Source organism: Embiotoca jacksoni, unplaced genomic scaffold, assembly GCF_022577435.1.
Source record: "Embiotoca jacksoni isolate LCO1_2020_lvr unplaced genomic scaffold, fEmbJac1.0.p SCAF_31, whole genome shotgun sequence".
In the NCBI taxonomy this organism is placed as follows: Eukaryota; Metazoa; Chordata; class Actinopteri; family Embiotocidae; genus Embiotoca; species Embiotoca jacksoni.
In genome coordinates this window covers 4801296-4828458 of record NW_027185383.1, presented here as the reverse complement: position 1 = coordinate 4828458, position 27163 = coordinate 4801296, and the positions used below count along the sequence as shown (strand labels likewise).

The following is a 27163-nucleotide window of genomic DNA, read 5'->3' as shown; positions in this document are numbered from 1 at the left end:
TAATCAAAGTCTACTTGAACGTTTCGAGAGTTAATGGAGGTCAAAGTATCACTGAAATCTGTGTGATGTATCCTGTGGGGAGCTTAATGTCTGTACCAAAATGTAATTTTGATATATTTGTTGAGTAACAGACCAACAGACACCGCGACATCGCCATTCACAGAGCCGTGTCACTAGCATGGCTAGAAATGAGTCCAGGTGACATCACACTACCCGCATCATTAGCGTCAATCCAAGTTGAAATAATTTCAAATACAAAGGTGCATTCAAATTTGAATTTTTATGCATGGCTTGCACTTCCATGCCACCCAAAAGCCACGCGCTGTCCATGCTCCTGAATCATAGATTGTCGAGATTTAACATTGTGTGACTGCGTCCTTCAGAGGTTACCGCCTGAGCTGCGTTTGTCATGTATCTCAGGATCGGATCTACTGGACAGACAGAGACAGGGCGGCGGTCTTCATGGCCAACAGGCTGACCGGTCAGGACATCCACGCTCTGGCTGAAAACCTCAACGACCCCCACGACATCGTTGTCTTCCACCAGCTCCGACAGCCGCAAGGTGCGTGTGCAGGATGTGTGAGGGACTCCTCACGTGCATGTTCGTGTTTCTCAGTTTTCTCCCCGTGCTCTGATTGTGAGAGGTGAGCTGTGTGTCCATGTCAGCCCGGGCACATGAATAAATGATGGTGAGGTTTGCGACTGTGGTAGAAAGATCAAAACACAGGGAGCAGCAGTACATGCAGACGTCTGCCTTCCACCCAGCTCTCTCTGAAGTTACAATGCAGGTGTGGACAGAGCTCTTAATCATGAATGTGATGGCCGTGTGTTTCCTTTCTTTTGTGCCAGTTTCCATATCTGTCTCTGTCTTTCTGCTTGTCTTCCCACCTTCCCACGCCTCGACTTTGCTATTTCTTTATTCTTCTCCAATTTGATCCGCATACATTCATCTTTTTCCAAGTTTGTTGTGAGAACAAGAGTTTAAGAAGAACTCCTGGCAGAGTTGCACAGAAACTGCTTAATATTTATAGCAACTTTCTCTATGTTGCCAGATTTTATTCTTTGTATTCCTCCAGACTTTGTTTACACAAAGTAATGAGCTTTGTTTAGAGGGAATTCAACAGTGCTCACAGTAGGGAGCATTAAAGTATGACAACTTCTTCTGTGCCCCCTTAAATTGAATTAATGATAATCGTATTTATGCATCCGTAGCCTAGGTCTTCATGTCTCCCTCTGTTACTGTCTCCAGGCCCTGACAGCTGTAATCTGGGCAGTGTGGCCAATGGAGGTTGTGAGTACCTGTGTCTTAAGGCTCCACAGATCACGGAGCACTCGCCTAAATACACCTGCGCCTGCCCGGACGGACAGGACCCGGGGCCAGATATGAGGGGCTGTGTGCCAGGTGAGGATGTTTACGGGTGGTAATTCAGAGTCTTTAATAATCGATAGCACCTGAAGGGGTTTGTTGGCTGCAGTGTTTACTGTGTAGATAATCAGATTCTGCTCCACATATAGTACAGTGCGGAGGGCTACTGGCTACAGGACGTTTTTAAGAGACATCACTTTTCTACACAGCTACAAAGTATTTTATAGTAAAAACCATGGAAAACAAATAGAGGAAATGTTCAATTAAGAGCTCAGATAATAACATAAATAAACATATTAATGAACTACATCTAAGTTAAAGTGGAAAATCATGCTTGAAAGTGTATGACATGGTATATTGTATTATTACCAGCTCAGTAAAACAAATCTTTTTCAAGTTTAATAAGAAAGCATCATGTAAAATAATGTATATCATTTTTTTTGTTATTATTATTATTTCACTTTGGTTTCTAGCAACATAAGTTATTGAGCCTGCACCTAAAAGAGATAGTTGCTAAGCAACACATACAGGGGGGTGGATACAATAACACGCATCACTGCATTGCAATGCAACAAAATATTGATAGAACAACATCTGATTAGCTTATAATGTTGTATCAAGACTGATTTACTATACAATGTCTTGTGTTTGTTTATATGAATACACAAAGGAAGTGTTTCCTGAAGACATTAAATGGATTATTTGTCTTATATTGAGATTATGTCTATGTTATATTTGTCCAAGTACAAGTGAACAAGTCAATATGATAGATTTATGATAGATCTTACAGCAGAACAGATTTTGTTGAAATATCAATATAAAACTGGAGCCTTGTAATCACACTGAAGGAGGAATACACACTTAAAGTCTTTGAAAACATGTTTTCTCAGCTTCCTACAATGCACACATGACTATTTTCTTTATTTGTGTTGCAGTCTGAGCCAACAAATAGGAACATTTTATTCATAGAGTGGAGTTGTTTTCCTGTGTTGCCAGGCCAATGTCAATCAGCAGTGCTCAAAGCACACCCACACAATTCTTATGAAGCAAGTTTAGCTGATTTTGTTTTTACTATTATAAAATCATATTTATGCTGCTTTTTTTTTACAATCCTTCAGGGTCGTTTTGGGGGTTTCAGTCATGAATATTGAAGGTTGTAGATAATGCATAAGTAGTGTTTGAAAGCACATTTTCAGAAGCTTTAACACATCTACAACAATTTTTTTTTTTCTATTGTGATCTTATTTCCCTTGCAGCAGCACCAAGAAACGACGTGACAGCGACATCCTCGTCTCCCACTGGATTTACAGCGGGCACCAGGGCGACTGTTGCAGAGGACTTCCCTCCGCCCTCGGGGGGAGTGTCGCAGGCGGATGCCATCCCCCACTTGACCACAGCTCCTTCTGGTTCCCCCGAGCCCCTCACACCCCTCAGCACCCTCAAGCCTGTGTCATCGCAGGAGTCGAAGGCGCTTGGCTCCCACTCCACCGCCACAACGATGGTCATCTCCACCACACCTGCAGGGGACAGCAGCGTCTCACAACACTGTAAGTGGGTTGTGACTTGAAAAATGGAGTTTACCAAGGCTGTCATGTGTGAGAACACGGTGAATAAGTTTCATTTATAAACTTCAAAACATATAATGACAGAAATGACCAATCACGGTCGTATATTCAGAATTCAAGATTTATCACTTCATGAGTCGTCTGCATGATTTGCAAAGGGCAGAGTGGTCCAATCGGATGTTAATGAGAGATGGGCCCGGTCTTCTGATAAAGCGCCGCTTTCACCTCGTCTCCTGCCAAGTAGCCCATCCGACGGTTCCGCTCACATTCATAACGTAGCTAACAGCCTCACCTTCACCATAATGATGACATTAAAGTGATGTATCTACAAGCCCCAACAACTACAGTCAACCGACGTTGATAGGAGTGTTGGATGGTGCCTCGTGACCTTGAAAATGCCGTCGTTCCCTCCATGAGTTGCGCTCCGTTTTGGGCAGTGGGGTGTTGCATGTGCGCGAGGGCATGTGTGCAGCTGTGTAGGTGTGCTCGTTAGTATGTTGTAAGAAAATGAGCTTTGAAGAGACGCTGGAGCCTCATGGAGCCTGGATAAATGGCGTGCGGCGGGTCAGGGGTACTGTCAAGGTCATACTGTTGCAAATGCCAAGCGATGCATCATTTTTCCTTCCCTCTTCCATTTTCGCCTTCTTCTATTCCATCCTCTTTCTCACCGTCTCTTTGTAAAATACTCACGGCCGTGCACGCATGATCACCCGCTCTCCGCCTCTCTGTTTTATCTCCCCTCTCTTCCACCGGCTCGCCCTTCCTGACTGCCCTGCTTATCTTTCACTCTATTTCTCACAAAATTTTGTTCACCCTGCACGCTTATCCTACCTCGCTCTGCTGTCTTTTCGTCCTCTGTCTCTGACACCTCTTCCTCGTTCTCTCTCTACAGCTGGAAGCGAGCATTTCCTCCTGGGCGAGAACCTGACAGTGGCTGTTTTGGGAGTGGTCATCCCCATCGGTAAGCCACCTGCAGCTCCCTTGTCTGTACGTGTCTGTCCACATTGAAGGCCTGCAGGGCTGCGTAAAGCTGCTGTCTGCCTGTGGCCACTGTTTGTAGTCCATTCACTCTGACCCTGCTGCGGCAGCACGAGAGAAGCCCGGCCCGCAGGTCTTCCTCGCTGAAGTTTTCTCAGGAGTTATTTTCTGTGTGTCTGACATCACTGCCATGCTGCATTATTCACTTCACACCGTGTTGTTGTGTTGGGTTCTGCTACAGCAGGGACTCCTTGTAAGCAGGCCTTTGTGTGCTGTTAGCAGAAAGAGAGCGCTTTAACAGTTGATTAACCTAAATAAACATAAAACTGTCAATAATATTTTTGTTCATACCACATACAGTGGCCACCGAAATGTTTATGTAATTTAAAAAAAAAAATGGAATCTTTGATTTTAGAGGGAAGCTGACAAAATCAGCCTCTCATTTCCAGCCAGTGAACGGAAATTTTTGGCTGCCACACGGCTGCTGCTGGAAGATTTGATTCACTACATAAGTGAACATTCAAAAAAAAACCTTTTAATAGTTGGTTATCTAACTTGCTGGGGTTGCCAGGGCACAACATTCTCCACATTTAATAAACAATGGGACACAGCTGCTACAACAACGTTGAACTCTATCGTTTGAGATAAACTCCTAACTGCATCCATGCTGGATGCACTGCAAAATATTAGAGTGCTTTTTAATCAAACCCTAAATGTACTGTAATTAGTTAATGATGCGCCACTTGGCATTTCAAGGATTACTCGGTTGTTATTGAATGTAGTCGGCCAGTTAGCAGCATGTATTAGAGAAGATAAACACGCAGTTTAATCCATTCGTTACACTTTAGAGTGTTCCTGGGTTGTTGGTTATGAAAAGGGTAAAAAAAAAAAAAAAAAAGAAAGAAAAAGAAAATCCCCTTTTAAAATGAAATATATAAAAACAATAATTTCCCAAGGGGATGTTTTCTCTTGAGTAAAGCAGCTGCTGTCCTGCTTTGACACCACTGGTTATGAAAAATATAAAGGCTTTAGGAAAATAAACACACTGTATATGTGAAAAATATTATTGTTGACAGTGCATCTCTTATAAGTAGTATAGCAAATGAACCTGAACAAAATGAGTTCGCTCAGGTGAACCGTTTTCATTATATAATGTGAACCGGGCACAAAAAAAAATTATGCCAATGAAGCTTTGTTTGAGTTTCATTGGTGTAATTTAATAAAGCAGTATTAGATTAAAAATGTTTATTCAAATCTGTGCTCCCTAAGGAGAGTTTAAAACTCATTAACTCCCAACCTGAGCCCTAATGGGGCCTTGCGCATCTTATTTTAGAGTCTGTGTTGGAAATATTTTGGTTGGTGTGTGACCCCACTTTGACCCCGTGTCTAGCCGAGCCACCCACACACAACCTCTGTACCGCTGCCCCCCCCTCCCCCCCTGCCCTCTCTGTCCCCCCGCATGCCTGCTCTGCTCCCCTCCGTGCCTCATTCCACGCCATGGACTCGTTCTGCCTGGTTAACGCTCCCCCCTCCTTCCCCGTGTCCCTGCCGCTGTGTTAAACGCATGCAGTTCCTATCGTTGCCACAGTGGTCTTCGGCCTGGTCTGCGCCGGAGTCTACCTGGTGTGGCGCAACTGGCGGCGCAACTCCACCAAGAGCATGAACTTTGACAACCCCGTGTACCGCAAAACCACCGGCGAGGGCGAGGAGGACGAGATCCACATCGGACGGACTGACGCCATGGGACACCACACGCACCACCACCACCCGTACCCGCAGGGCGTCGGCATGGGAGTCGTGGGCGCGGGAGGCGGCACCTGCCCGCAGTTCATCGCCCTGCCGCTCGGGGGCAGCATGCCAGATCCGGGGACTCACTGGTACACGGAGCAGCCCATGCTCTCCACTGCAAAGTGACCGACAAGGGCGACTCCTGGAGTAGATGGCCGCTCAGAGGCACGGACACACATCGAGGTCAGAGACTTGGACTGAGTGCAACGAAGGGACGAACAACATATCATCAAGTGCAGCCATTCACAGCTATGTCCTATGCCAATTTCCGTTTGAAAAACACCAATATTAGTAAGACAAACATGATTCTTTAAAAAAAAAAAATACTTTCATACTTTTTCTGTGCTGGAGATGGATCTATTTTTCCTCCGGTAAATGTTGATGATTAATTACAGAATTGTTCATGTGTGTTTCTGACTTTAAGTGATGCTGGAATATGGAGTTTAAACTGGTTCCTCTTTTGAGTCTTTTGCATTGATAGATGAGTGAGGTGTGTGCTGTGTGTCATATTTTTTGATGGGGCTACAGTGAGAGACTCTGTTTCGTCCTAGATGGAATCATTTGGACTGTGTATAATTCCTGATGGGCTGCAGAGCTCTGGGAACACTGTTTGAGGAAGGAGGAGCTCTGAAAGTGGGACAGCCCGCGCGTTGATGGGACAATCTGTACAGATTCATGTTGGAATCCGTCACAAATGTCATTACTGGAGTTGTCTTGTGTAGTTAACATATTTGTGGATTGGTTTCTGTTTTTAACGATTTTCCCAGTCTCTGATTGATTTTAAAGGTTACACTACATTTTGTGCTCTTCTCTTTCTGTTCGGAGCCTTTCAGGGTGAGTTGTCTAATATTTCAGGGTGAAGCTGAACACAGCTGATTTGAGAGGTTATGTTTATATTTGACCTCCAGCATTCTGGAGTTTGAGGAGGGTGCAGCTGGTTTTCAAGGTGGAAAGACAAAAAAAAAAAAAAAAAAAAAAAAAAAAAAGGTGAGACAACAGTATTTAATTTGAGCAGAGAGGATATGAAGTTAGAGAGAAGTGGATTTTACACACAATTTCTGTTGTCTTTATCGTGGCGTGTTTAGATGTTAAATGGTTTGAGAAAAGCAATAGACGGCAGCTTTTAGCCCGCTGCGGTGTTCTGTGTTTGACAAGAATCCTCCAGTGTTAATAATTTCATTTGATCACCTGCTTTTGACTGTGACAAATACACAGGGGGCGCAGTGATAGCAAACTCACACTGTTCTCCAGAGGACAGAGACGATGCACGCTTGCCCTCCGAAAAACACAAACAGCACGCATAATTGCTCGCCAACTGACAATGCAGCCATTCATTGTTCGGAGCGACATGCACGCACACACTTGATTCCTTTGCCCGCTCTCCTCCTCTTGAGATGGCCGATATCTGAGCAGACAGTTTTGGATAGAGCCATGTGGGAGGGCCCAGCTGGTGGCTGCATGATGAGAAAAAAGACCTGCCATGTGATGTAACCACACAAAACAAAAGTCCGACTGATGTAATAAGGCTGAGACCAACTCGTTCTGTCAGCGAACACGTTTCCTGCCGGTTTAACACTGATACTCCGTTCATAAACCGTAAAAGTCTAGGTGTGTGTGTGTGTGTGTGTGTGTGTGTGTGTGTGTGTGTGTGTGTGTGTGTGTGTGTGTGTGTGTGTTCATTTATATGCATGTGTGCTAATGTTCATCCCACAGCCATATTTGAAACTGTTTTGTACGCTCTTTGTTGCACAACCCTCTTAGAATGCCTTCTGTATTGTGTACTGCATGGAAGAAAACTGAGTGTGATGGTGTGTGGACACACAGGTATGTATGGAAGTGCGCGTGTGAGCGTTGTATGTGTGCGTGAGAGAGAGTGTGTGACACTGGAAAAGCTTTGAGGGTGCTTTTTGATTCATTGGTTTGTAAATATGTTTTCATAAAGTTTTTGATAATGTATTATATAATTATGTAAAAGAAAAGCTGTACATAAGATTTTAGATAAAGTGTTGACAGGTATATTAATTTATTTGTATAAAGGAGAGCACTGCATTCCCTGATTGTAAGAAATCTGAATTATCCACCAAAGTGGTTTGTGTTGTTTCTTGTTGTGCATCATTTAGCATCCTTTTTCGTACACCCCTTCTCTCTTTGTTGTCCCTCACAAAACACTGACACCTTTCCCAAAAGATACTCCCACATCTTTGCCACGTTTCCCGACCTTGGTGTTAACGAGATGATTGATTTTTGTGTGCCTTTTAGTTTACTTTTTCTCTTTTCTTTTTACTCTAGTGTTTTTCATGAAAAGGACAGGGATCAGCCAACTACTGTACATGCAATGATGAACTGTATTAAGACCAAACTGGTTCCACTTTTTGATTTTCTGTAATGGATTACTTTTGAATATCTCTATATATTGATACATAAAATCTGACTGAAAACCTCCTCGGTCTGTGATGTTTCGTTTTCTTCTACAAATTATCACATTTCAGACGTACGTGCTTAAACAGAATACGCTTGTGGCCTTCCAGACCTTTTAAACGGGAGAGTGTAAGTATGTAAGCAAGTTTCTTTTCTTTTTTTCTAAATGAGTTGTTTTCAAGGTGCGATATGTAAAAGTCTCATCATGTAACACCACTTTGTACATTAAGAGGCGATAGTGAGTCACTTTAGCGTCCAGTCAGTCTGTGTTTTCTTGCCCTGCCGTTAGCTCGTACTTGCCTTGTTTTTAATCATTGATGATAAGTGAAAGTTAGATTGTACGGACCCAGTTGATCAACAAAAGAAAAAGGTGATTGGTTGAGCTTATGATTTACATTATAGTTTTTTAACATGACCGTAGAAGCAAAAAAAACAGCATCAAACTTCATTGTTTTCTCACACAGGGATGTCTGCAGCGGTGGAAAGCAACATTAAATGATAACTTTTGTTTTCTTCAAGCCATCATTGTTTATTGTTTCATTCACTCCAACAAGAGGTTCGTTAAAGCTGCTTCTTTCTCTCATGTTGGGCTGACAGCAGGCCGGACGCTACAGTGATTCGATATCCCGTCTAGTGGTACAAATAAGTATTACAAGACGGGGCGGGCTGAAGCCAGCTGGTTAGCATGGCAACTTCAGTTGATTCTTGCGTAACACTATATAAAGATGTCTGTGACAAAACGTCAACACTGCTAGTTCCTCACTCTGTGGTTGATTTAAGTTCATTTCCGAATGTTTTCATCTAAATATCTTATATGTGCCACTTTCAAGCTGCATAAGTCAATATTTTTATATCAACAGTGAGTATAATGTGAAAGCTGTTGCTCATAATGACAGCCTAGAGGAAAATGCATTCGCTGTTTGATTCAGTCTCACTGCACCCTTTCCAGATGCTGCAGGCAGATGTTCTCTGGTAAGATGCTGTGATAAACCAACTGTATGCAACATGCTGAACTCCAAATGGCAGACAGTGAATGTAGCCGAGTATGTCGCAGCTGAAGACACTGATATTTCTCCAGGGATCATTCAAGAACTGAGCAGCAGGTATGTGTGAATATTAAACTTTTATCACTTCACCTGCAAGACTCCGAATGGATATCAATGCGTTGCTACATGTTTTTTGTTTTCTATGTCAACTTTTCGTTTTATTTCAAACGTGTGATAAACAGCTTGCTTGGAAATTTGTTTTGAAGTGGCAGCATACAGATTCTTAAGCAAAAGTTCACCCCCCTTCACTTTGTTAAATACATTTATTTAAAATCCAAAACTGAAATCTTGTCATTCACAAAAGTATTCAGTAACGCGTAAAAGCTCTTTTGGCAGCATTTACAGCTTTACGTCTTCTCGGGTAAATCTCTACAGGCTTTGCAGACCTGGACTCTGGCACTTTACCCCATTCTTCCTGGCAGATCCTTTCGAGCTAAATTTATAACCCCATAAAATGTGCAAGAAGTGAAGGGGTTGGAATACTTTCTGAAGCAAATGTATCCAGCCTTTAAGGCATCATGATCTGACCGACAACTGGCAGCACAGGCCAACAAGGCAACAACAGGTCTTGCTGATAATGCATGGTAGGTTTTTGTTTTTGCCTCTCTTTTGACTTGCTTACATTTAGCACAAGTAGAACCAGCAAAATTTACAGAAATACCTGTTTTAAGTTTGATAACATGAGCTCATATCAGCCTCTATAAATGACTGGTTGTACCAGACCAAGTAACGCTGTAGCAGCAAAAACCTCCCTGAGTGTGTCTACCCACTCTGACTGAAATGTGTTCCGCATCCAAAAGTGATTCATCAGCAGACGGAAAAACAGTAGTAGATAAACCCAGTCCATTATCATTATTAAACTGTGGCAGGGTAAATGCCTTCAAACTCAGCCTCCTTGTTGCACCACACACCCCATTAGGATATTATGCAATAAATATTTTTATGTTAGTCCACAGATGCCTGCAGCAGACAAAAGAGGTGTCACAGATGTTTACTGCTGCACAAAGGCGGATATGAACACCTTTATTCACCGTGACATGAAGGCCTGTTTGGGTGGGGGATGGTGAAGTCATACCTATGCATCTACATTGTGTGCACATGCTGCTCTATACATGTTTTAAATCTGTCAAAGATAGCTCATCTGCTCAAAACATTACGTTTCATTTCCACACGCGCTCGCTTCATTCCTGCGCTTGTGTGCTGATGCTTAATCTGGGAATAGAAAAGACGCCTGTTCCACCTCCATCTATCCATCTCGCTCTCTGTCTGAGGATGTATGTTTGCACAGGGTCATTACGGCAGAACAGTCTGCCAACCCGGAAGAAATCCTCAGTGGCTTTGCCCTGTCAGACAGAAATCCGGCGTCTTTCCCATGTCTACACTCAATCCTTTTTTTGCCTTATCTCGCAAACATAATCTGAAGTCCTCGCAGCAACACCAAAGCTCTGCCCCCCTCACTGTTTCCCAGTGGGGGTTAGGGGGGGAACGAAGGCCACTCAAACAAATCTGCTTTCGTGACTGACTGGGGCCATGCGAGCTGCCACAGAGCTGGAGTGCAGGTGAATCTCATTGTGCCCTCTCTCACAGTGGAATTAGTGCAAATCATGTTTATAATTGTCTGTCACACTTCAAAGGGATCAGATCTAATCCCTTGGATATGCTCATTTCAGAATTCCAGATATATTGTGTATTGTTGCTTTCTCTATGGGTGTTATTATGTGTGAAATGTGTGGCAGTAGTGATGGTCGAATGGGAGAGCTGTGCCACCTGCTGGTCAGATCTGTCACTACAGCAACAAAACTTGTTGAACGTGTGCAGTGCTGCCTGACAACGCAACCAGATCAATGCAGAAACAATGCAGCTTCAGCGGTTTTCTGTCATTTTATTACAAACAGACAGTGTATACATCAGTATAGCAATTAAAAGAGAGTGAAATCAACAGGTTGGTTTACTGGCACGAAAAAAAATTGTCTCTTGTGGCATGCAGGAGTATTTTAAAGGTGCTGAGTTGCTGCAAATGTCCTATAAATTGTAAATCCCCCTTAAAAACAGAGATGAAACTTTCTTTTTTTTTTTTTTTTTTTTTTAACCACAAACCTTTAGATAATTGTTAAGAGACAATAAACATAATAAATATATTTTCCATTGCATAGTTTGCAGAGCTAAGCTGCGACTTGGATGTGCAAAGATCGGCGATAACTATGAACATCAACAGTAAAGACAACAGAAAACAGCAGATTCACTGTACACTGCACTCATCAAAGCTTTACCTCACTCACTGTTGTTGCCCTATGAGTCTCATCATAATGCTGTCATCCCATCCAAAACTCAAGCTAACAGAAGAGAGGTTGTCCAGAATTCAGCAAGCGTATCATGACAGAAGTCATGCGTTTACAAGTGCCGTCAGACAGAAAAGACCACGTGTAAGGAGATCAGCTGCAGATGTTTTCCGGTTCTACAGAGCTCGAGCTTTAGCGTGGGCCTGCAGCAGGGCGGCTGTATCTGTGTGGGAACCTTGCATGGCGATAGAGAGTGCAGTTTGACCTCGCTGGAGGACAGGAAGAGAAGAGACAAAGAAATTAGAAATATTTGAACAGTTACTGAATGGAGTTACTTGATTGTCAGGTGACCAGGTGTCCCGCTTCATGTGGGATTGCACATCATTTTTTCATTCCTTGTCCTGCGTCCCACGTGTTGAGACAACGTCTTGCATTTTGATTGGCTCTAGTTCTCAAACACCAACACTGCAAGACAGATTTTATTTTTTTTCTAAAATCAGGACAGGCAGTTAAGGAAATTCCCACTTAAAACCCAAAGATGATAGTAGCTGAAATAACTTGTGTTTGGCACACCTTGCAGCACTCCCATGAAACGTCATCTTCCTTTTATGCTTACTGTATTTACTTAGTATGAAAGTTGGGAAAGTTGCATTCAAATAAAAATATATTTGTTTGGTCCTATTAGCTCTTAGCATTGGTACATGTCCCACGTTGTCCCACTCAAACATACTATCTGCCCCACATTTGCTTTGTTGGGATCTGATCGCTCTACTTGATTGGTTGGATTCGTGGTCCCTAGATGCTGAATCCTACTGACTTTGATGACCTCATCAAGCACCACCATGAGGTTGACACTCATGGCTTTTCGCTAAATGTTATGAAGCGGATGCTGACATGCTAAGCTAAGGTGGTGAACACTATCAACATCATAATCAGTTCACATCAACACGTTGGTCCTTGTCAGTGTGAGGATGTTGGCATGCCGCTAGCCTTTAGCTCACAGCCCCACTGTGGCTCAGCTTCGCAGCGCTTTAAGATTAGCTGTAGATGCTTAGCAAGAGCAAGGGTGGATCTAAGTGGGTTAAGAATTCATTTGGGCAAAGTTTAATTAGTCTAATTAAACTGGGTTTTCGTCAAGGTGAAACAAGGTTACCAGTCAAGGTATGCCTGTGGTTGGTGGTGTTTTTTTTTTTTTTTGCTCTTAAAGTCTACTTTAAAGGCTGACTCAAAAGTAGAAGGCACATTTGCATCTCCTCTCCTCTCTTTTCTGCCTCCACTTGCTCCAGACTGGCAGATAAGGTACTGTTAGCGGATTAGCTCATCTCAGCCCTGGGAGATTTGCCTTACTGTAGCCTTGATTAATCCTGGGAAAGCTCTATTCTGCTGCATCCAGACTGTCAGTCCGCCCACGTCCACACGGCGCGAGTCAAAAGATTCAAGCTTTCATACATCTAAGCTGCTTTTTGCATTCGGTTTTGTGAATACAAAAGTCAATTTGCCTTTTCAGTGGAGTTCACAAGGGAAACGATGGTGGAGTCATCATGTGAATTTAATGTACCAATTCAATTTAATGGATACGAGGCTAAAAATAGGTCTGACCACATGTATTTTGCCTGCAATCTGACAACCAGTGGCAATTCAAATGAAGACAAAGATCCTTCTACAAGTTCTAACAGGATTTTTGTTTCTCTGCATTGAGGATGACACGAGAATTAAATTGTCCACGGGGCTTGTTATTGGCTCCCGTGTTACCTTGTCAGTCAGGGTGAGGTCACACTGGCTTCTTTCCAGCAGCAGTCTGGCGATGTGTGTGTGACCCCTCTCAGATGCGAACATCAGGGCCGTGGTTCCCTGGTTGTCCTGGATGTTGGCGTCGGCCCCGCAGCTCAGCAGCAGGCGAACCATGACAACTCGGCCGTGCCTCACTGCCAAGTGCAGAGCTGTCTGGCCCGTCTGTGTGGTGAGGCGATGAGGCAGAGACTGAGAATTGTTAAGAAAACACTATTTCTAAAACACATGATCCTATTGGGCCCTTAAGGCATCCTAACGGCATCTTTTCTGAGACTCACTCGACCTCATAAATGTCCATCTTACTCAAACTGCAACCGCAAGTCCATAGTCTGGTTCTACATAATCCCAACAACATCATCCAGGTTGTTTTTGTCTTATTTTAAAAAGCTCCTCCCAGAACCACAGAGGACTATTATACATCTGTTTTCACAGGCTGAGCAGTACTCATTATCTTAAGCAGATTTATCTCCGTGCATAAAATTGATGGAGTGACTCAATATTGCGTGTGATTTGGTTAAATTCAATCTTCCGTTTTCTTCTTTGAAAACTTGAAAAGAACCAGCCGAGGGTGCTGGCAGTAAAGCAAGTTATTGCCCTCCCAGCCATGTCACTTTCCCTCCCCCGTCAAATCAAAAACAACCATTATTTTCTGTAGTTACATTTGTTGGCATTGCTCGTGTTACCTGGCTGGAGCGAATGTTAATGATGCTCTGCTCCATCAGCTTGCGAACAACCTCCATCCCAGCGGGTCCATCGGGGGCTGTCAGTGAGGCCAGCATCACCGCTGTGTAGCCGGCGTTGTTCTGAATGTTCATGTCACTCACACCTATGACACAGAGAATATGTGTATATTTTCACTACCAATAAACCAACTACTCCCACGCGCAACACCTTTGTCAACATACTCCCCGTCACCTGTGTCCAGGATTAGGCTGACGATGCTGTAGTTGCAGTGGGAGACGCTGTAATGCAGCACTGTGTTGCCGTTGTCGTCTGCCAGGTTGACCAGGAAGGCCAGCAGTGAGGGTGTTGCCTTCTTGACTTCTTTCAGTTGCGCAGTAACTCCGCTGGCCACAGAAGCCTCTTCTGCTGCTGCACTGAACCAGTGTTGAAACAATACGACCAAAGCCTTCCTCTGGAGCGGCAGATGGGGGACATAAGAAGGACGCTGACTAGATGAAGCTGACTGATGTTGGAACAATCCTCGTTCATTTAACAGTCATACTTTAAAGCAATGTTAATTGATATGTGGCAGTTGATCAAGCGAAGTGTTAACATACGGACACTGTATAAAGCCGCTGTGATGTTGTCTTGATAAATCCATGTTAACTTATAGCCTCAGACACCTGTCTTTCAGGTGAAAATCCTGTGTTTGTTCTGTCCAACCATCCCCAACTTCCTCCCTATGGACATTATCAGTCTTTGCACCTCTCAAAATGAGACTTGGTCATACATACGTATTCTTTTCTTGCATCGGCGAGGCAAAACGTGACACTGACACGGTGCCCTCTACTGGACTGACGGATGTATTACAAACTTTGGAGTGATACAGGGCTGAATATCTGGCTGATTGAATGTTAAATTGTGCTAAATCTTCCAGCAAGTCGCTGGAACTTCACCTGTATGCTGTTGGGTGCTGGGCAGGTTGCATTAGGTCAGGAGCCTTTTCACTTAGAGCTCAAAGCAAGTTACTGAGAGTAAACCAGAACATAAAGCTACGGGACGAAAAACCAAAACAAGGCGCTGAAAGTTTCTAAAATGCTGCATAGAAGTGAAGTTAACCACAGAGTGGGATGATTGTTATCTGTGGCCTTGTCACTGTGATTGGCCCCTTTCGCATTTCGTATTGAGACATTTCATCTATTGTTGATACAGAAATATTGACAAGTTCAGCTCTAAGATAAATCTAAATTAGTGAACTGAAAGAACGTAAATAATTCATTATTAAATAAATGTACTTGTATTTGATTGAAAGTTCCTGTAAAAGAATTAAGAGCACCTACCATGGCATCATTGGGGTTATTCAGGTTGTCCATGTGATCTTTGAGGAAGTGACAAGCAGCCATGAAATCAGCGCTCACTGTCTCCCTGGAAGAGAAAGCATGTATGTGTGCAGAACGAAGGACAGAACAGAGAAAAACAAAAAATTATCATGGCATTAGGAATATATTCCCATGAGATAAAATAAAAGTATGAGCAATTTCCTGATGGGTAGCCTACTTCTATATTTTCCAAACAGACACTGATGAGGTGTTCGCTCTCACCTGCCCCTGGTGCTTGTCTCTGAGCCAGAGTTTCCGTCCATCTGTTCTCCTGGGGGCTGAGCTTTCCACTTGGCCGTTTTCTCTGGAGCTTCAGCCTCCACAGACGGTATGCCTCCGTCTGTCCGCCCTGATCTCATTCCCACTGATGTCGTCTGTCTGTCTGAGCCCGTTTGCGGGTCTGTGTCCACCTGGGCAGCAGCCATCTCCCCGGGGCTACTGCTGCGCTCCCTCTGCTCCAAATCACCAAGAACACTCTGGTTCACACAGTCCCAATGAAGCAGATTTCCACTCGCGGTCATTTTACGTCTTTAGAAAAGTGGGGAAAAAGAACGCAGGGCAGGATATTGAAAGTATCATCGACCCCAATGCTGATAAATGTTCACAGTTGCTTCCACACGGATGTTTGTCTGATTAGATCATGAAGGAGGTCAGCGAATTGTAAGAATAAAGACCCTAAAATTTGCTTAAATGTCTCACAAAATGTCTTTTGTATTATCCAGATACAACATCAGGAATTAACATTAAACCCAATCAGCCAGTTTCCCCACAATGTCTGACTTGGCTCATTAAAGAAAAAGACAAAGCGTTTTGGAAGAGCCTTCAGATGCATTATTCTGATATTCAGGTCAAGGACAATTCCACTCCAATCATTTCAAAGGCAGCTTGGCTGTAGAGAACAAAGTCAAAACAAATGAAACACCATCCCTGTTTCTTCATTTAAAAGATGCATAGGTAGGGATTTTTCTGACTATTACAACCAAATAGGTTTTATGTTCTATCCTATTGCAATACTGAGCTAAAAAAAAAAAAACATGCCTTATTTTCTGACTAATCAACTTGCATGTGAGGCTCCATCATCTTAAGAGGTGACCACTTTTCTCCTGAAGTGACAACTTTATAGGGAGTGGTATTCATCTCTCAGTCTTAAATCACAATGTTTTTCTCGGTCACGATTGTACAACAGTGCAGAACCTCGTGTTAAGTCGAGTAACCAGCAATCACAACTGTTTAGGTTGCACAAGTCAGTGAGTTATTTACTAACCCTTCATTAACATTCCCAAAGTGGAGGCTTTTTGACGTCCGGGCGCATCCGTCTGTCTTCGGGATGGATTTAGAGGCTACGTGGAAAACAAAGGATGTGATGAAATATCAGATGAACAACAACGACACACGCTCCTGCTAAAATGTGTATTTGTTGTGGTGTGTTTTCTTTTGCACACAACCACTTCTCTATAGTTTAGCACTGTAGATAAACACAACAGCCACCTACCTACTCGTCAATTAAAGAAAACCATCAGTTTACATCTAATTTACTGTATCTATCTTTGGGTCTCAATTTCACGGAGGAACGTTACGATATAATATCTCCTAGAGTACTGGAAAGGGTCTTTTAGATTTTCAGAGCTGAATTGGAGTGACTAAATAAACTTTCATTTTCCTGTGTTGACACAGCTGTTAAATTGCTGTTAGCACTGAATCTGTGGAGATGCTTCCTATTCTGCGTCACTATGACGTATTATAACTCTATTTTACACAGGCTTTGCACCACACAGAGCTCCACTGACTTTTCTGAACACTGACGTTCAGATAACCCTCTTGAATTATACAAAAACAATACAGAAACAACCGTCATTCACTTTGATAAAGTAAAATCTCATTTCTCTCCAATAAGGTGGAACGTGAGGTTTAAAAGGTCAAACTTTTGGTTTTAAAAGAAAGAAGTTGGATTTTAAAGTAAAAAAATAACTTTTTCTGACTCATAACAATACTGAACTCGCCTTGTTCAGATTCCATCTTTGAGATCCACGTCATCTCTTCTTTCATCTTAGGTGCTGCTTTTTTCTGACAGTTTTAACAAGGAAACGTTTGGAGACTAAAAATAAAAGCAACCCAAAGCATGTCGGAGTCGGAACTAATGAGAGTCAACCAACCGTGTGCTCCACTTAAATAAAACTGAGCAGCTAACACATTTCTAATTAAATGTTTTTTTATTAGATGTGAAATAAATCAGTGCAAAAGTTCACGAAACGATGTTCAAAAACAGCGGTTGTTCTGTCCTGTGTACAACTATTGACTACTTCTGTTGCATATTATAATATCTCCATATCAGCTCCTAGAACAGAGCAGCTCAATTTGGGGCCCTTGAGCCAAGTTCGGTCTGGACCTTCTTTGTTTTAGCTAATCATAACATTTGACAAGTTCATGCTTTTTCTCCTTATTTTTAAATGCTGTAAAATGATCTGACTGCGAACTATACATTTTGTGCAATTAATAATTCAATAATATGAGTTTTACGGTAATGTAAAGCACAGTGCTGTTAAACTTCCCTATTAAATGACGTTGACCTACATCTTATCTATGAGGAATTATAGTATTCTGTCTCGCTTCTGCTGACGCTCATATGCTGTTTGTGTGTCTTACATCACTAACTTTGAGCTGCCAGTCAACATAAGAGACACTGATGACAGAAAATGTAGAAAGAATTTGCAGGGTGAAAATTACTATAATGCAAATTAAAGAGTAGTGTTCTTATTATTATGTAATTTCATTTTAGATTTAAAATGCACATTTTCTGTGAAAACATATTACATTTTAATGACATGGAATTTCGCATTACATAAAAATGCATTTTTGGCCCACAGCCCAAAGACTTTGGGCACGTCTGCCCTGGAATATTTGTGTCAGATTGTGCTTCACTGTAACTAGTGCGGTCAAAATAGTTGGTACGAGGGCACAGCCAAGCTAACTTGTGGTTTTCAGTGATTTTCAGTTACAGAATTTGCTTTTAGTTGACTTGTGTAAATCAGATGCAGGCAGTTAGTGTTTTCTATTAAGTGTATTTGACCACAGTACTTCCATGCTGAATCTCCTCACCGTCACTGTGTCCATGCTGTCTGTAGTGAGATGTGAGGATGTCAACAAGTCCCATCATCTCCTGCTGCAGAGAGTTGACTTTGGGATCCGGGTGCTTTCGAGGTTTACCGTCTCCTCCTAAATCGCTCTCTGCACACAAACAGTCCCACTGCTGATCCAGGAGACTCTTGATCTTCTTTATGTGGCGCACGACCACAGCTGGGTCTGAAGCTAACGCGTCAGCACGGTCCACTGTCACCAGTGGACTCCTGTCAGTGGATGTCGAACCGACTGTAGCGTCTTGTTGTCGACGTCTGTGACCGTTTGTGGTCGCAGTTCTCGCACCGATGAAGGAGTAGGCTTCGGTATAATCTGGTTCAAGGGATCTCACCACTGTCTCATCTCCGTCCTGGTCTACCACCACCCTCTCTGCGCGCACCCACACCGAAGGATTCCTGACCAGGTGCTCCATCTTCTCGTCTTTCCGTCTGCTCTCCTCCTGCTGCTCCCTCAGCAGCCCCGACACCCTCTGCAGCTCCAGGCCCGTCTCGTGGAGTTTCTGCTCCAGCACAGCTACTTTGGCCTGCAGGGACGTCACCGTCAGCAGCTCGTCCAGATCTGTACTCGTCCTCCACTCGTGCGTAGGGTTGGAGTCCTCTCTGTTAACACCATGACTTCTAGGAAACATGATGTGACTCTCATGCCGAGGTCTTTTGATGTCCACTTTGTGGTAATGAGAGGAGGTTGTGGTTCCGTTCATTGAGGGATGGATATGTGGATTTAGGCCCAGACGGATCCTCTCTCTTTCCTCTTGGAGGATGCAGATCTGCGCCCTGAGCTCTGGAACGACCCTCACCTCCATCTCCAGCTCCCCGACACGTTCGAGGGCCTCGGCGAGGCGCCTCAGCAACCCCGAGCAGTCCTGCGGGCGAGGTCTGTCCGGAGAGAGGAAGACGTCTTCGCATGAGGTGTTTCTTCCTTCGAGGTGATCCCTTGAACTCTGCAGGCTGCCCGGGTCGTCTGTGGACTCTGACCCCTGTCTCAGTAGCACTGTGAGAGGCAGACTGGAGGCACGGAGGAGATGAGGCCTGATGTGTTCCCCGAGAGGTTGCTCATCAAACTCCTTGATCCTGGCCTCCATTTCTGCCAGAGATTTGAGCCCTGTAGGAGAGAGGGGCGGCTTGTAATCATATGCCCAGGAAGTGTAGCCATAGTGAGGGGCATCTGACAGTCGTGACCTTGGACCAAGAGCTCCGGTGGATCCCCAGGGGCTCGGGCGGTAACCGCACCCAGAAGGGTTGAGGTGCCTGGGTAGAGTGCTTGCTCGGGGTCCTTTGCTTTTGCGCTGAATGGGAACTCTTTTGATGGTGTTGCCTTTCTCGATGTCATCAACATATTTCAGGAAGTCCAGGTCAAGTCGGAAGCCGTAAGGGGTTTCCACCGAGTATGGAGGCTTCCCTTTGATTCCATTTTCTGCTGTTTTATGAGCTGAGATACTTCCTGAAAACATTAAACCGATTACTTAGAATGAGCGGCAAAAAAATTATTTGATTTAGTGAAATTTTGGCACAGGAAAGAATTTTTCTACCATTTTGTCCTTCCATCATTTTCAGTTCCCCAAACAAGCTATTGTCACATGGTCTGGTTGGACCTTCGGTGTCTGAAAACAAAATAAAACAAAGGGACTGAATTAAGCCAACAACACGTTAGTGCATTTTATGAGCGGCAGAAGTGATGCTTGTGTGGTTATATAATAATTTAATGAACATTTAACGGATTTCTGATGGCAAACGCTGACTAACGCTGAACGCTGACATTCACTTAAGGTTTTGTGGTTCTTCCAGTGACAGACTCAATCTTAATTTTATGACCAGATGGAACAACAATAATCCTTCTTTGCTCTCCATTCACAATCTCCCTCTTATTCATTCACTCACATGCGGATTAAAGCACAAAACAAAAACATTCAATTACGCTCAAGTGCTTTCTCTGCCCTCTTCCTCCCTCTCATGCTCTTCTTTTCCCAAAGATCTCCATTTTTTTTCTCACACTTTCACTGTTTCGTTTCTTCCACGCACCAGGCAGCTATTATTCACCAGCGGCGGGCCTGATCTTGACTTGATTACAGCCCTGCCATCCAGGATGAAAGCTGGAAATAGCCTGAGAGTCTGTAGCCCAGCAGCTATGGCCAGCGGTGCAAAATATACTCCAACAGACATAAATACAGGCAGCCATTGTTCTGACTCACTACTTCCCTCCTCTCCTGCTCTCTGTGGGCCTCCTACTAGGTCTGCAGTCTTCTTTCAGATCATTGGTTTATTCTTACTGAACAGAACTGTCTCTGACTTCCTTTTCTTCTCTTATGTTTCATTTAAAGTATTTGACTCTGCATTACTTTTACAGTACATGAATCTACTGTCCTTTTAATCTGCTCATTCTCCTTTTTTTTTTTATTTATAGTCTATACATTGTAGAATTGATGGTCATTGCTCCCCCTACCTCCCTCTCGCAGCGTCTCCCCCTTCCACTCTCACCTCTTCCTTCCTCCTACGTCTCCCCCTCCTCTCTCCTGACCACCAGCCTTTGCAGCAGCCTCGCTGTCCTCCCGAGGCACCGCAGCCACCAAAGCCACAGCCCCAAACAATGTCAGCTATGCAGTAAACAGACCAATACCACCAAATGTCCCTGCTGGGAATCATGACCGCCATCTTTCACACACTCTCTGATGGCCGGCAATAAACAGCAACAAATCGGAATCAAGGGACATATAAATTTGAATAAACTCAGACCTAAATACTTAAACATCTTGCAAAAGTATATTTGTAAGTACAGGATTGGCATGCATGATGGGTGGAGTCTGTTATTTAAGATGTAAAAATATTACAAGAAAATGTGGGTCTTTATAAATATTCAGTATAAATAAGGGCTATTGTTGTTTATATGTTTAATACTAGTGGAGATATGATAATCAGAGTTTTTGTATAATGACCAAAACAATATTTTTTAAATCTTAATTTGAGGATAAATGTTTTCTACAATAGTTACTTCTTTTTTTTTTTTTTCCAATTTAAGCTCTCTAATGTTCAGTGTTATCTAAACACAAACAATCATACGAAAAATCACTGAAAAAAAAATTGTCTACATAAAATTGTTATAGTGATGGATAAACAAAATTTTAATTCGAGAAAGTATTGGACACCAACGTTTTGCATTTTGACAACACTTGACACTTACAGCACATTATAATTGGAAGGTTTTTTTTTTATTATTTTTCCTGCGTGATTGGTAATTTCATGCATTTATTAAAGGTATGAGGGCTGAGAGATGACAAACAACATGCAACAAATCTTCTCCCCCAGTTCACCAAGGTGCCCTGGATTGGTACTAAAATACCAAAATTACTGGGGTTTTATACCCAACCCTTTTTAGCGTCATACACTGTATATATGCTTCCAGGTTGATAAAATTAGGCCGGTGTGGAAGTAACTTAAAATGCAATACCACAGAGGGCTGTTAGGGGTTGGCTCTAAAGAGGCGTTGGCTCCATAGACTCCCATTCAACTTCACTTATGAAGTACGAAGTCGATACATCTTTTCCACAAGTCATTTTGGTATCATTCGCTAAATATACAACTTCTTACTGGTTTTTTGGTGGTGCATCTGAAAATAATCTCGTCATTAATTAGAAATTAGGCCTCGAAAAGTCATGTATTCAGAGGCGTGTCTGCTTGATTGAGCGGGCCTGTGGTGCAGTCATGTTTCTGCTATCGGTGGGCGGGGTATAGTTTCCTCGGGTTCCCAAACCGATTGAGTCAGATCCACCACTTGCCCTCCAATATGGTCACTTCTGGCTTCACATTAGGAAGATGGTGACTGCCAAAATTCAAATTTGAGGCTTAAAACAGCAGTTCACAAACCAATGGATGACATCACTGTTAGTTGTCGCTTGGTTACCATTTACGCTTTGTATTGATATGAACCTCAGCCATCTGAAAAAAAATATAACAAATACAAAAAAAACTTATTTTTCTAAATATAGTTTGGACAGTGTGAGGGATGAGACTCCTTTTCACTGATGTACAGTTCTGTTGCCCTCAGAGAAATCTGACATGTGTGTAAGTACATTGCAACCGATACAGTACGTATACTGTTATGCCGTTGGGGACGTTGAGAGGAATCTTTCAGCACTTGATCTGACAGGTCTAAATTTAGCTTACATGCGGGTGTAAAGCTAAAGTACATGTCAAGCAAGAGGACCCAGATATGTCTTCATTTTACCAGCTAATAGAAGATCATTTAGTAGACTCTGCTGCAGGTACACAGACAGACAGGCCAGGGAGTAAACAAGACACACTGAGTGAGGCATTCATATATGGAAAAGAGCAAAATGTTGACTACGAGCAGAGGTTGTATTCACCATTGACTCTGTCAATCAGCACTTTACTGCAGAACACCTGTTACTGCAGACATCTCAATCTGTCTGTCTGCTGACTGAGTCAGGCTGGTCAGAGTGCAGGCTGCTGGCTCGACTTCAACAGAACGAAAACACTGTCAGGAAATTCTTTCACATTTGTGGTTTAAATATTTTTAAAATGTGAGATGTCTAGTGCGGGGATATTCAGCTTCAGTAGCAAGATAGGAAGATTACAAGAGGCTCAAGGGACACAGAATATTTCGTCAATTATTGCCTACAAATAAAGCACATCCCTTTTCTTTCATTTCAATGGTGTCAATTTGAAACAGCAAAATGCAGGATGAATCGTTAAGCAGTCTGGGCCTGTTTATGATACTATCAAAACCATTTCAAGCAGACATAAGCTGCTTATAGTATATCCATATCCATATTTGTTACAAGTGAAAACAGGGAAACAGCATCCAAATTAAAGAAGCATGTTTGAATTATCATAAAACAGATATTTTTTTCCAAAGAAAGCATTAAATGGCTCAATCAGGTGATGTATCATACATCACAGGCTTCTGTCATTTTGAACCTGTTTGAGAAAGTGAGAGAAATGACACTGCCTTGATTTTACAATTTCAACATAGGCTCATAAGAAGTGAGGGTAATCCTCATGCAATTCTTATTGGACATGGAACAATGTGCCCTCGTTTACATGGCATTCATATGAGAAAAGTGAAACTCACAAGTGGATCCAAACATTGTCCGTATTAGGTCTGTTGTGAAAATCGTTAGCTTATGTCTTGAAGTTTCTCAACCGAATCAGCGATATGCTTTTACCGTCCCTGGACGTCGAGATTTAAAGTGTTCAAGGGTCCAAAGAAGACATTTATTGCCGTTTGTGTTTACATGGATCACGTCAACTTTTTCATCGTCACAACTCTAAAGTGAATTATTCCCAAAATGTCAAAGTATTCTTTTAACCATCTTCTTACAATATGAAAAGTACCACAGCCAATCAAAATTTCATAAACTTTACTACATGCAGCTTTCAGAAACAGAAATGTTATTTTTTTAGACTATTTATTTTTAGCTTTCTGACAAACAAAAGTGAGATCCAAACTGGTCACTGTTGCCCACAAGCCCTCCATTTCTTACACATAAATATAGACCCGGGATTTTCCTCCTGACCAGGTTACCACAGGAAACAATATAGCAGAGTTAGGGTTAGGCAATTCCCAGGAGTCATTGCCTAACTCCCTCCACATTTTCGTGGCACAAGTTTTAATTGTCTGTGCTTGGAGCAATTGGCCCACCTCACAGGAAACCCCCAAAATGAAACGTAAAATATTTGCCTTTCCCCAAAAAGGCCCCTGAACTCACTCCAGACTCACTCAGACTGGGTTAAATTGTTGCTTGAGTTTTAGAAATCAAGGTTTCCTGTGTATCCAGCTGAAGGTCCTGTTGCATTTTCGCCTGATAAAATGTCACTGTTTTTTTGCACGGCCATTTTCCCTTTTTCTATTCCCACAACAGCTGCTCTCCTCCTCTGGGTGACTCTGTCTCTTCTCACACAGACCTTTAGGCTCTCCATCCATCAGTGTAAACCTCATAATCACAACATGGTTGTCCACAGCATTCTTTACCAAAGCCACAAATTAAATATGCACTTATGACACATGGGGGCGACCTCCCTGTGCAGCAATGATAAAGACTTGAATATCAGGTAAGGACAAAGGTTGTTTTTTTTATATTTAACTTTTAAATTAGTACCAGTAAAGATTTGGTTTAGTCATGGATGATACCAGCAAAGATATGTTGCAGTGCCCATCCTTTATCTTTGGCGACGTTAGCAATGTGGCTCTAGGAATGGTAACAGCATGCTGTGTGTTGGTTGGTTGCTCATCAATTTGGCCTCGACTGAAATATCAAACCCTTATCGTGCCAAAGCGTGTAACACACTCATCAGCCCGCTACAAGACACTGTAGTGAAAAGTACACGCATATATCACCAGTGCATTTTAACTCCCCGGGAGTGAAACACTCCTGTTTCGTACAAGTTGACATCAGAGAGATGTGTACAAGCTGCCCTTGGCATCGGTGCAAAGATGACCCAGGTTGAAGAAGGAGGGGATGTGATGAAGTACAAAGCATGATTAAGTCCACATATGGAGGGTTTAGGTTTGGTCGATTGAAACATGGGACTTTCCCCTGTGGGATACTGCTATTGAAATCCGTGAGAAACCAAAAGTCAAAGGCAATTACTTTTCACACCCTCACTGACATCCCTTGACTTTTCTTGTCATCATAAAGTGGCTTGTCAACAAACTAAACCAACCTGGTGAACATTGTAAATATTGTCAGCTGCTGCAGTGCTATATTTTTACAATTTATGGTATCGGTCCAAACGTTCTTTACGTTTGGGTTTTTATGTGTTCACATGGGTTCACATGGGTGTGAACTTGCAGTCACATTGCCACCCACAAAACTCTAAAGTATTCTGTGTTTGGAAAGAGACCCTTCTTGACACTATTTTACTGTGTAGATGTCTGACTTCCAATATCTGAGACAGTTAAAGACATTGTGAACTTATACTTCCTAAACGGTGAGATTCGAACAGGTTTTTTTTCTATGTACTTTACCTGTGGCTCTTCTTCTCACTGTCCATCCATCTGCACAGTATGTATATGTCTACATGTTTCACTGTCTATGTTCTGTTCCTGGAAAAAAAAAATCCTTCCTCTCCTCCACTTCTTGGCTGTACAGTCTGTGGTTTTTCCAGCGCATAACTCTAAACCTCGTCTTCTGTTCTGAGTTGATTTAGGAACCAAAACCGTTTGGACTCAAGCTCCCTTTCCCTCCACCCCCTCTGCCCCTATCTGTCTCCTCTTTTTTCTGTCAAACACATTTTTCAGTTACTGCCACTTCCTAGAAATCCCTCCAGTTCTGTGATCTTTTTCCACTTTGTATGGGTACTTTCTCTTGGGACTTTTGGACCACTAGAGCTGCCCTGGTTTTTTTCCAACAGCAACAGGGTCAGAGTCAAAATGTGGCATCTAAAAGCCTCATTGCATGGTATGTGGAGCCAAAGCTCTTAGGGTAAAACAGCTGCCAGGGGCTTCACGCAAGGAAGACAGCTATGGTATGTTAAAATGGCAGAGTTAAAATAGAAAGTGTGCTGCTGATGTTTGTTTGTGTTGATTCAAGTGTATTTTTTTTTTTACAGCGGGTGTAAATATACATGTAGTGAAATGTATATATAAGTATAATTCAACATTTAATCTTTAAAAGGCAAAGTCTTTGGCCTGAGAGTCTGATTAGTATTCAGCATAGGCCTAGAGGTCCACTCCATACAATTTGTTAGATCATTCCAGAGTCAAAAGCATTTCTGACCCTGAATTTAGATCAGCCAGTCCCAGATCGAAGACGTTCAAGGTCAACGTTCAGCATCTCAGCTTTGATTAACCATCCAATCCAACAGCCCTCCTGTGCCCGGAGAGATTTGAGATGAATATTAATCAGGGCTTACCTTGTGATATGTTCAGCAGTTTCCCCTCCACTTTGTCCTGCTGATTGGAGGGTGTGTTTGCCAGACAGTCCACTACAGTCTGCTCTCAGCTAGTTCAGCCTGGCTGTCTGTCGCCCAAGGAGGCAGGGAGGTGCTGTCAGGGAGAGTGGCATGCCACGGCTGTTTGGTAAATGCCAACGTGCAGCCCCTGCCATAACAGAAGCTGGGCTTGCCTTGTGTGTAAAAGGGAGCAGTGAGCGAGGAGGAGCTTGTGAACATGCCTTCCTACGCTGCCTCCTGTCCAACGAGACTGACAAGAGGGAGGCTAGACATGCAGAGCCACGCCCACTCCTTCAGACAGCAGCCAATAGGAGTTCAGAGGCGCAGCCAGCTGGGGAAGGCAGCAGCTCTTCTGGGACCCACTGTGACAACATGTCAAAGTATAGAGCATCTGGTAATAAATAAGAGAAAGTATCAGAGTCGTCTTACTGTGTGCCGTCCATAATCAGTGACCATGCAGTATCTCGCAGACCTCCCTGTTTCAGAATGTGAAACCCGACCCAGTGTTATGTGGTCTGTCCTCTGTAATGAAGTAAACAGGGGGGAGAGAGCAGAGGGCTTGGTGCCATCCATGGGGGTTAATTCTCTCAGTGCATACCTCTCGTTCTTTATGGATCCCCTTTCGGCCTTTTACCAGGATCTTCCCCTGGGAGCCACCATCATGCCGGAGAAGCCTTTCCTCTAATTGTAAACATGTCTTTTCCAAACAAATTTCCTTGAAAATGTGGAGCTCTGTGGGTTCATCACTTCGGGTGAGAATGAAACTTCTCAACAACTCTTGAACTAATTGTCATGAACCTTTGTACATTGGAGGATAAAGCTTTCTGGTCTCCCAGTTTTCTTCTAGA

General features: G+C 43.0%; 2 protein-coding genes across 7 annotated transcripts in view; one reads left to right on the top strand and one right to left on the bottom strand.

Moving 5' to 3' along the window:
- The window catches only part of LOC138207249 (low-density lipoprotein receptor-related protein 8-like), an 82944-nt gene extending 74805 nt beyond the window's left edge, over positions 1–8139 (top strand). For 2 of the 4 annotated variants that reach the window (XM_069164348.1, XM_069164345.1), the window contains 5 exons: positions 421–562; positions 1250–1402; positions 2623–2913; positions 3824–3892; positions 5480–8139. In XM_069164348.1, coding sequence (XP_069020449.1) covers positions 421–562; positions 1250–1402; positions 2623–2913; positions 3824–3892; positions 5480–5823 — 999 coding nt within the window. In that variant the 3' untranslated portion in view covers positions 5824–8139. The remainder of the gene's footprint in view (positions 1–420; positions 563–1249; positions 1403–2622; positions 2914–3823; positions 3893–5479) is intronic. The other 2 variants (XM_069164346.1, XM_069164347.1) reach the window with 2 other exon arrangements.
- Positions 8140–11029: 2890 nt separating this feature from the next.
- Positions 11030–26510, bottom strand: LOC138207419 (KN motif and ankyrin repeat domain-containing protein 4-like). Of its 3 annotated transcripts, none has more exons than XM_069164625.1 (10): positions 26277–26510; positions 19937–20008; positions 18349–19848; positions 16538–16613; positions 15496–15801; positions 15235–15319; positions 14147–14366; positions 13915–14057; positions 13193–13420; positions 11030–11709 (listed from the first exon to the last, which is right to left on the bottom strand). In XM_069164625.1, the coding sequence occupies exons 2-10, from the start codon at positions 19953–19955 to the stop codon at positions 11617–11619; spliced, it is 2670 nt and encodes an 889-aa protein (XP_069020726.1). In that variant the 5' UTR covers positions 19956–20008; positions 26277–26510; the 3' UTR covers positions 11030–11616. The 3 variants fall into 3 exon arrangements, with proteins under 3 accessions (XP_069020726.1, XP_069020728.1, XP_069020727.1); XM_069164627.1 differs by having other exon boundaries at positions 13193–13393; XM_069164626.1 differs by having other exon boundaries at positions 18370–19848.
- Positions 26511–27163: the final 653 nt, after the last annotated feature.

Coding starts and splice junctions, on each gene's coding strand:
- LOC138207419 (XM_069164625.1), bottom strand. Junction 15,320..15,495: donor GAGACAAGCACCAGGGGCAG/GTGAGAGCGAAC, acceptor TTTCTCTTCCAG/GGAGACAGTGAGCGCTGATT. Junction 14,058..14,146: donor CAGCCTAATCCTGGACACAG/GTGACGGGGAGT, acceptor TCTGTGTCATAG/GTGTGAGTGACATGAACATT.